The sequence below is a fragment of the Benincasa hispida genome, chromosome 6, assembly GCF_009727055.1.
Source record: "Benincasa hispida cultivar B227 chromosome 6, ASM972705v1, whole genome shotgun sequence".
Lineage (NCBI taxonomy): Eukaryota > Viridiplantae > Streptophyta > Magnoliopsida > Cucurbitales > Cucurbitaceae > Benincasa > Benincasa hispida.
Genome location: NC_052354.1, coordinates 22,911,026 through 22,921,357, shown reverse-complemented (window position 1 = coordinate 22,921,357; position 10,332 = coordinate 22,911,026). Strand labels below are relative to the sequence as shown.

The 10,332-nt window shown below is 34.9% G+C and overlaps 1 protein-coding gene and 1 long non-coding RNA gene across 2 annotated transcripts; both read right to left on the bottom strand.

Moving 5' to 3' along the window:
* Nucleotides 1-181: 181 nt before the first annotated feature.
* On the bottom strand, nucleotides 182-2,230 carry LOC120080203 (sucrose transport protein SUC8-like). Its single transcript, XM_039034779.1, has 2 exons — nucleotides 482-2,230; nucleotides 182-399 (listed from the first exon to the last, which is right to left on the bottom strand). The coding sequence occupies exons 1-2, from the start codon at nucleotides 1,749-1,751 to the stop codon at nucleotides 182-184; spliced, it is 1,488 nt and encodes a 495-aa protein (XP_038890707.1). The 5' UTR covers nucleotides 1,752-2,230.
* A 4,134-nt stretch (nucleotides 2,231-6,364) lies between these two features.
* LOC120080555 lies at nucleotides 6,365-7,718 on the bottom strand. Its single transcript, XR_005482549.1, has 3 exons — nucleotides 7,452-7,718; nucleotides 7,289-7,357; nucleotides 6,365-6,552 (listed from the first exon to the last, which is right to left on the bottom strand). It is a non-coding gene; the product is annotated as an uncharacterized LOC120080555 (long non-coding RNA).
* Nucleotides 7,719-10,332: the final 2,614 nt, after the last annotated feature.

The following is a 10,332-nucleotide window of genomic DNA, read 5'->3' as shown; positions in this document are numbered from 1 at the left end:
GTAGCAATTTGAAGATATATGAAGATGGATGCATATAATGGGAGACATAGGAGAGATTTGAAGAGAAATGATTCTATTAATGTTATTGATAAGTCTATTTTTATTATCTCATAGAAGAAAGAAGAAGAAGTAAAGAGAACAAAATTGGGAAGGATGCGAAGAAAGATGGAAATAGAAGGAATCAATGGCCACCAGCCATTGACAAGGAGACATCAGATTGAGATGGTGGATCGGGGAGGACAAACATGGCGCACATTGCACTTGCAAAAGAAGCAATTCCACCCATTACGAATGCTGGTAAGTTTCCTCCTCCGAAAGCTGCATCTAATGGCCCACTAACAGCCGACACGATGAATTGTGGGATCACAATGAACAGATTGAGAATTCCCAAAGAGAGGCCTATGATAAAGAGAAACTGTCATATATACAGAAATGAAGCTCAAATTTGAGAATTATATCAAGTAATTCAGTTGGCACCTACCTTGACCCGCATCGGATTCCGAAGAAAAGATGGATGCAAGAGCAAATGGAACGCTAAAAGTGACCGACAGTGGAATACCCAACACTGCAAAGATGGAGAAGGCTCCTGCCCTGACGTTGATCGGAGGAGGAAGCAACCCATTGATGGACCTCCAACGTTCAGCAACCTTTGTAACAACAACCATGGATCCCATGCAAATTGTGAATATAATGTTAACAACTCCCCACCACCACCTGAGCCCTCCTAGAATACGGCTCACTGGCTCAATTCCCAAAGCTGAAAATCCCAGAACAAAAGAGTTTATCATCAGCCCAAGGGCCCCAGCTCGAACACCAAGGTCATAGAACTTCTCTTGTTCTGGAGTCCCATTTGGCTGCCCTCCGTACACTTCCTTCCCCATCCAGTCAGTGTTGTAAATTATGAATGGGAACCAACCGATCCAGTTCAACGCTGTTACCAGCAACAAGAGCCACATCGGCTTCTCCAACTTCTTCAGCGCTCCAAACAACTGCCCGAAAAAGGGTGTTTCTCCTTCCTCGATCTCCAGCCGCTCAAATGGCTTCTCGCCCACCGACAGCACCGCAAAGGTGGTAATGACCAGGAGGAACACAATGTCGATCAAGAAGCACGTTTTCAGGTTGGCGCAGTAAACGTCACATGCGACGGTTGTTGTGAATGGAAGGAATGTGTGGAGTCTGCTGTTAGCCCCAGCTGCGTACCCCAGAACATTCCCTACCCCCATGAAGAATGAGAAAAACCCATTTGCCATTCTCATCTTCTTGTGGTTATTACACGACATGTCTGCCAACAGAGCTCTGCAAGGACCTTGCAGCATGTTGTTTGCAACATCAAGAACCCAGAATCCGACTACAAATATGGCCACAGCTCTTGGTTTTGTGGGTTTGTCAAGGTCATCTCCCACGGAATGCCCAATATCCGCAGCAAAGCCAATGAGGAAAACTGCAACCGCCACAAAGCTAGCCCCAGAAACGATGAACGGCCGACGACGACCAAACCGAGAAGTGCAACGATCGCTGTAGTAACCGACAATGGGTTGCACAATAAGCCCTGATAATGGACCGCAAAGCCATATGAAAGCCGACCAAGTATGTGGAACTCCAAGTTGTTGTACGTAAGGTGTGAGCAACGAAAGCTGGAGAGCCCAACCGAATTGGACTCCGGCTGCAATGGCCGCAACTATGATGATTTGTTTGTAAGAACTTGAATGGTCTGACTCCACGCCCTTCGACACAACACCTCCATGCTCCATGATGCTTTCTAATAACACGATTCTTAGTACAATCTTTTGTTTTTGTGTTTCTCTTTCCCTTTTTTTTTTTTAGATTTTCACAGAAAGGAAGAAGGGTTTCAAAATTTCCAACATCAATACTATTGGATTTTTTTTTTCTTTTTTCTTTTTCTGTTTTTTTCTGTTTTTGTTTTTTCCCTAGTCCCTTCTGCACAAGTAAAGATGCATTGATGATTGCTGAGGATATTGGTGGTTGTGGGTCACTTATATAGCCATGAAGCCCTTGCAGATTTGAAACCATAAATAGAAATGTTGAATAAGAATTTTTAGGAGAACCAAGTGTCTAGATCCACTGCAAAACTATATTTTAATAATGCCTTTGACCTCCCTATTTCTATCGCAAATAGGATGACGAATTCTTGAACCTAACCATTTTTTATAACATGTGGCAAGTTTTGACCAAACACAAATCTATTATATATTCAAAAAGAAAAATTAGAGCGTATGAAATTTAATCTTCCACCGCTTAACACTTACTTTAATTTCTATACTTACAAAGGATGTCATCAACATTAATTAATACAATAATTATATTTGACGATTTTCAAAAAAAAAAAAAAAAATAGAAAATTATTTGCATCAAGTGTATGGAAAATTGAAAGCGTGTCTTCTATATTTTCTTTGTTGCGGTTATAGCAAAAATATTGGCCGAACCCAAATACATTTTGAGAAAAATCGATATATCAATAGATGTCATTGGTATATTGAATAGCAAGTATACTATACTATCTAATACACTTCATTTTTTGTATATCAATAACATCAACGGTGTACTACTTATTTTGCTTATTGATATACTTCAATTAAAAAAATAAATCTCTTATACACTTTGATTTATTAAGGAGTACAAGAAAAAAAAGGAAGAAGGTCAATGTAAACAATAAAAATCTATCGACATTATATTTAAAATTGTACTTTGAAAGAGTTTTAATGCCTTTAATGATACACTTCAACTATTATACATAACTTACATGCATACCATCGTTGATATACAATTATCATTGATTTTTATTATTTTGAGTATAACAATGACATATACACATTACTGGTATACTACAATTCGTCCATTGTAGATATACACGATATACTCAATCATAACAAATGAGAATAACATTAAATTAAACAATACCATATTTTATTTCAATTGAATGTTAAATGAAATATACTACTAATAAATTGCTAATATACTTGAAATCTCAATAAAATGATAAACTCATCTTATAATTCAAATAATGATTGATTTGTTATCTGATTTATTGCTAATATACTTGTAAATCAATAAAATAGACAGTGATCGATGTCTAATATACTTAGTACATTTGATACACTTAGTGCACTTGATATACTTGAAGTATTGACATTGTTGATCTACTTGATACACGTGGCTGATATATTTGATACACTTGATGCATTCATTGTTTATATACTTGATACACTTGACTGATGCACTTGATATTGTTGATACTTGATGCAGTTGATTAATATATTTGATACACTTGATGCATTTGATATTGCTGATATACTTGATACACTTTATTGATGCACTTGATACTACCGATATACTTGATACACTTGGTTGATATATTTGATACATTTGATATATTTGATATTGCTGATATACTTGATATACTTTATTGATGCACTTGATATTACTGATATACTTGATACACTTGGTTACACTTGATCCATTTGATATTGCTGATATACTTGATGCACTTGCTTATATATTCAATACATTTGATGTATTTGATATTGCTAAAGTATATCATATCGTTGATATACTATTCAAAGGCATAATTGAACCAACATAAGAAACAAAACAAAACCAATGTTAAAAAAAAAAAAAAAAACAAAATCAATGTAAAAAAAATCTAAATGAACTTTAAACTTCACATAAAAAAAAATAGAGACACCCAAAACTGTACACACAACACAAAAGTTTCTTAATGAATATCAAATTTGTATGTAGCATATCATCTCACTAATTTATGCATATTGATACAACTTTTAGGTACATCATATGACAAATTAAAACTTAAACTTCAATGGATGAATTAAGATAGATTTTATTACGTATGAAATTAACAAAAGACTCAAATTTCACCACTTCATCAACCAAAACACAAATAGATTTGTAATCCACATAGCACTATCGGTCATCTCATTGACCATTATGAAAGACAATTACTAGAAGCTTAGCGATAACTATAAAATACTACAAAAGGATATAAATGATGGAACACGAGACATACGCAGCGGAATAAGGATCTAATTACACTCTAATTGCTTCTAATTAAAAGGAAAATAGCATGCATCCCTAAATTAATTAATTAGGATTTTTTGAAAAAATTACTTTTGAAGCTCTTGAAACGCTTTCATCTCCACCCGAACACGAACCGGACAACCACTAGAGCTGACCTACTATCCTCTGGACTCAGAACTGGATTGTGGAACCCAATGGATGAAGAAACAGAGAGAGAGAAAGAGATGGAAATAGGAGATGGGTTTTTCTTTTTGGTTTGGGTTTTTTTTTTCAGCCCAATTTAGAAACTAGTTTTCTATCCAAAATGTCAAAAAAAAAAAATTCATCCAATTTGAAAGCCCAAATTTATAGAAAAAAGCTATGCAACATTTGCATGAAACAAATTCATAAAAACCCACCACCTCAAAATCCACTATCTAAGTGGGCTTGATGTCTCCACTATAAGCCAAATCTAGCCCACTATCTTGTTAGTGGAATTATCCAATAAAAGTTTGGATTTTTCCACTAACTTTAGTCAAAGGGCAAAATAGTCATTTTGTCAAAGTCAAACTTTGACCGAAAAGTCAACATTTTGACTTTTTATGATTTTTTCCGTGTTGACTAATTTTGACCTTTCGAGCATGAATCCGCATTCATTTTCTCAAAATTCAAATCACATTTGAATATAAAGTCGGTCAAAGTTTGACTTTTCAAAGTCAAAAGTCAACTCTTTGACTCTTTACATCTTTGATCATTTCCATTATTTCCAAGCTTTCGAATATGAACGTATTCATATTCTTGATATTTAAATCACATTTAAATATTAAAGATGTATCTCTAAACTGAAAAACCAACCACTATATCACATATACTTGTCGGTTTCTCTCTCTTCACCTAATTCGAATAATTCGAATTATTCTATCATACTGTTCTAAGTTTATTCCATATGAGCTAGTAGGGGAACCTAATGGACTTATAGATAATGGGCTTCAACGATCTGGGATTAGCTGGCTAAACTCTTTAGATGGAGCTAATCAACATTCGTTAACTCACGGGTCATTCCATTATATTCCCGTAGTTGCACTCCCCTCACTATAGATATATTTGTGTCCATATGATATAAACATGATTAGTAAGCTAATCCTTCACAAGTTGTTCGTAATCTCGACTGGGTCACAAAAACTGTTTTACTCTCGAGACTACATCTTATTCCTTAAGTTCCACTGATCCTCTAATGAACAATTGGTTTAAGGTTCAACCTATAAACCGAACCCCTCTCGGGCCAAGGAGAGGGTAGGGCCCCTTGTTCAAGACCTGGATTAGTACTAAAGGGAACAACCTATCTACTATGCCTATAATGGGTAGGAGTGAATTCCGTCTTGCACCCTATGTTCCCAGCTATCCACCTGATCTTGTCCCTGAAATGGGAGGCTTATTTGGCCAGCGATAATGAGCTGCCCTCACCTATGCAGATCTAAGGATAATTTCGAGTGAACAGGAATTCATAGTTAGCTCAGGATTAAGATTAAGTTACCTAGGTCATCAATTAACGAAATAGTCAGTTTTATATATAAAACGGCGTTTAAAACGTAAAAAGTGACTATTTCATGGTTCAGTCTTATGTAAACTCTTTACATAGGATGCCCCCACTTTCATGTCTCCACATGAACGGTTTAGGATCACATCGTTTGTTCTAACTACAAAATGGACCACATCCATAGTGTCCCCAGAATAAGGCGCCCAACCTTGTTCATATACTACAGACCATTTTGGTTATATATTTGAACTTGATCCACATTTATGTCACATAAAGTTCAAACTACATTAAATAGTCTCAGGACCTTAGTTTATTAGATTCAAGATTATAATTTCAATAACAATTTTATCGAAAAACAAAACAGAATATGTTTATCAATTTACAAACTACGAGTTTTAGGACATAAAATCCAACAAAAAAAAAATCAGTTATAAGTCATAATGATATGTAAAGATATTAGTTTAGTAATACATGAAATCTAAGTTTATCATGTCGCTGATATACTATTCAAAAGCATAATCGAAGTAACATAAGCAATAGAACAAAACCAATATAAAAAGCATGTTAATGAACTCTAAACTTCACATAAAAAACATAAACATCCAAAATTGTACTAACAAATTTACAATCGACAATGTAACGACTCAACTCCCTAGCACTCAAGCAAGGATGTTACTATAAACATGCATGCATGAAATTTAAAACGACATATGTTCATAGCTAAATAAAAACCAAATAAATAATGCAAATTAAATAACGTCATTAAAATCAAATAATTGAAATCCAAGTCTCGGGGTACCCAACAAAAAAAATCTAGAAAAATCTCCTTAAAAGTCAAAAATGGAAATATGAAAAATTGTGAGATCCAAAAATGAAGACTAGAAAAAGAAAAGTCTTGAAAACATGAGCGGAAGCATATGACTGGTCCCAATAGCTCGATCACGGATTTTGCTTGTCATTCGTCGGCATGTCCTTACCCTTGCCTGAAAAATAAACATGAAAAGGATACGTATAAAATACTCAGTGAGTAAGTCTACTACCAGGATCAGGCTAAGCATCTATGTCCTCTAAATGCCATCCTCTGGTGAGGCGTACATAATCCTCTAGTTTTCATGGGGCAACAAATAAATGAAGAGTTGAATCTATCCTCCGTAGCTTAACAGTACCCACGACCTCTGGTGAATCCTGAAGGGAACACAACCTCTGGTGAATCCCGAAGGAAACACAACATATGGTGAATCCCAAAGGAAACACAACCTCTGGTGAACCTCGAAGGAGGTCACCACCTCTAGTGGGTATCTAATTATCGATAAGGATAACTATTACTATCATAAATATCACATGCGTCATGACATAACCCACAACATGTAAATACAATCATTATGCTTACAGTTCATCCTGCTAATCATATAAATAACTATAATATAGTCCATGCTAGCATTCATAACATTTTGCATACATAATCAGAATAACTTACTTAACTTCATGTAATTCAATACAATCAACCTCAGAATCCTCAAACGAAAGCTAAAATGTCATCGTCCGGCACATAGGCAATTCTTGTAGTACCTTGAATTAAGCCTAAAGATCAATCTAAACAACTAAGAATTTCTCCCTAAATAAAAATCAAGAATCGACCGAACATCACGCAACTTAATATTTGCTTTTACCACAACACTTTCAAACCCGAAATCCAATTCCCAAATTTACATCGCTTACCCAAAAGTCGCCAGAGAAGAAAAGCAACACCACAGAACACCGCTACACTCCTAAAAAAGCTCCACAAACCTTTCAATGCCGAGAGGAAAACAAAGTTAAACCCAAATCAAAGTGGGTCTTCAAGATCTAGGCCAAAAATTTAACCCAACAAGCCAAATCTTACCCCAATTCTCAAAAATTTCGACGAGAACCAAGGCGGTGGCGGCCGGCTGTGACGAAAGTGGGCGGAACGGGACACATGGCTGAGACAACCGGCAACGCTAGTCTGCGTCAACTGGCGCATTGAGGAGCAGTGCGACTCAGCGGTCTATGCGGATGAGGGAGAGGTGAGGCGGCTCGAGCACAGTGTCTGGCTGGACAACAAGGTTGCGTGAACGGCTAAGGAGCAGCGACGTCTCTCGAACACAGGTGGCTGGGGTGCGGCGCTTCGGGTTTCGGCGAGCGGGAAGAAAAGAAAAGAAAAGAAATATTTTAATAAAAGAAATAAAATATAATAAAACTTAATTTTATTTTATTCCATTTTTTTTTATCCTTTCCTTCAAAACTTAAAAGTATATATGAATATATATCTTTTTGAAACCCTTCCTTCTCCTCTTCAAATCTCAAAATCTAAATCAAACCAATTTCCTCAATTTAAATTAATTTTTTTGACATTAACTAATTAAATCAACATGAATTCCAAATTTTTCTTTCAACAAAATTAAATTTCAAAATTAACAAAAATGTCCTAAAATATTACAAAAATACTGAATTTAAATTATGAACACTCGGAATGTTACAAGTAGTGTCTTCTTCCACAATATATATATCTTATGAAAATCCTTTATGATTTCAGATTGCCATAAATCTACATTGATATAACAAATCTCTAATCGAGAAACTTATAAAATCAAAGAAAGAAAGAATAAAAAAGATAAAAATAAATTGTGCAACTTAAAAGAATCGTGTGTAATAAACGATTTCTGCACAAACACAAAAAAAAAAAAAAAAAGAAAAGAAAAAGAAAAGATTAAGAAATCGTACGAAATCTTCAATGAATCTTGCAACTTCAAAAAAGAGAAAGAAGATTGTGAAGGGATCGAATCCCGCAGCGGAAGCGTTTCGTGAGGAACACCTTGCATCCCGCGATTCGATTTTTACATTCAACATAATTGTTAATCTAAGAAGAATGTAAATTAGCATGCATTAAGGGAAATGATTAGAACAGTTCTTACCTGTGTAAACTCCCGAGTGCCACGAACAAGCCTCTCCAAGGTTCCTGCGAATAGAGCTCCAAAAAGTCTCGATCACGAATAACTCCTTGAGCGATCTCAAACACTACCACGGGAGAAACCTTATTATTTTATGGGATTCCAATAGAAGGATAGGTTCTATCCAACTATTGCGAGAGGGAGAGGAGAATTGAGTTTTGGAAATTTGAGAAGATTTTTGGCTTAGAGAAGATTCTTCACAATAACACTATGAAAGTTGTGTCTTGTAAGAGTTTCTTTACAATGCCAGTTGTGTTGCACAAAGGGCCATAAGAAGGTCTTTATATAGGGAAAACCAAGAATCTTTCCCAAATATATTTTTCTTTTCTATAAATATATATTTTCCTTTTCTGTAATTAATTAAATAACACTTATTTAATCAATTAGCCCATTTAATTAAATAACACTTATTTAATTTGCACAATTAAATAACACTTATTTAATGGTAAATTATTTGAAATGGTAAAATTGCTGAAAATGTTTCAAGATATAGCAAAATTTTAGAACTATAAATGATAGACATTGATAAACATCTATTAGTGTCTATCAATGTCACGGATAGACACTGATAGAAGTATATCAGTGTCTACCAGCGTCTATCATTGATAGTTCTAAAATTTTACTATATTTTGTAAATATTCTGGTTCATTTTTCTATATTTGAAAACAGTCCAAAAATTTTAATTTGCACAATAATTAAATAATCAAATACATGAAACCCAATTTAATATATTTATTTAATTATCATATACATCGCTTGTATATATATAAAATCTCTCTACTAATTAATTATTTGTGAATCTAATTTACTTAAAATTCATTAATTTGAATCTTATTCAAATATTAGTTTTCAACTTAATTATAGATCATATCCATAATTAATTATATATTAGTCACATTAATATATAGTTTCCTCAAATTAATTTACACATTTCAAATTATCCCTTTTAAGTATCCTTTAATGAGCTAACGATAGAACCTGGTGGACCTGTATATCAGAAGCTCTAACGATATGAGATTAATTGGCTAAACTCATTAACCAAATTGATCAATATTCGTTAACTGTGGGTACACTCCACTGAAGACTCACAACGACACTCTTCTCACTACAGATATATTTTTGTGTCCACGAATATAGACCAATACCAGCAAGTTAATCTTTCACGAGATTTCGTAACTCCAATTGGGTCACATTACTGTTTTACCCTTAGGTTACCTCTGGCTCCTTAAATACCAGTGCTCATCTAATGAACAATCTGTTTATTGTCCAACCAATATATAGAAACCCTCTCAGGGCAATAAGAGGGTAGGACTCTTTGTTTATGTCCCGAAGACACCATTTAAAGGAACACTCATCTACTTACCCTCAAGGTGGAAATGAGTGAATTCCATCTTGTATTATTATGTTCCCAGTTCCCCACCTGGTCTGGTCCCCAAAATGGTAGCCATATATGATCGGCGATTTGGCCACCCTCGCCTATCCACATCAAAGGAAAATTTCTCATGAATAAGAGTTCATAATAAACTCAAGATGAAGACTAAGTTGCCTAGGTCATCCTATTAAAATAGGAATCTTAGTCAACGGTGTTAGATCTAGTGGTTACTATTTCACGGTCTAGTCTTATGCAAACTCTTTGCATAGGATACCCCTATTTGTGTGTCACCTATACGAGCGCGTTGGATCATTACATTTGTATTGAATACAAAGTGAGTCGTATCCACAGTGTTGGTAGGATAAGGTACCCAACCTTATCCCTATACTCTAGACCCTTTAGGCTAAATCTTGAGTATCGAT

Coding starts and splice junctions, on each gene's coding strand:
- LOC120080203 (XM_039034779.1), bottom strand. CDS start 1,751: ATGGAGCATGGAGGTGTTGTGTCGAAGGGCGTGGAGTCAGACCATTCA. Junction 400..481: donor GGAATCCGATGCGGGTCAAG/GTAGGTGCCAAC, acceptor TCTTTATCATAG/GCCTCTCTTTGGGAATTCTC.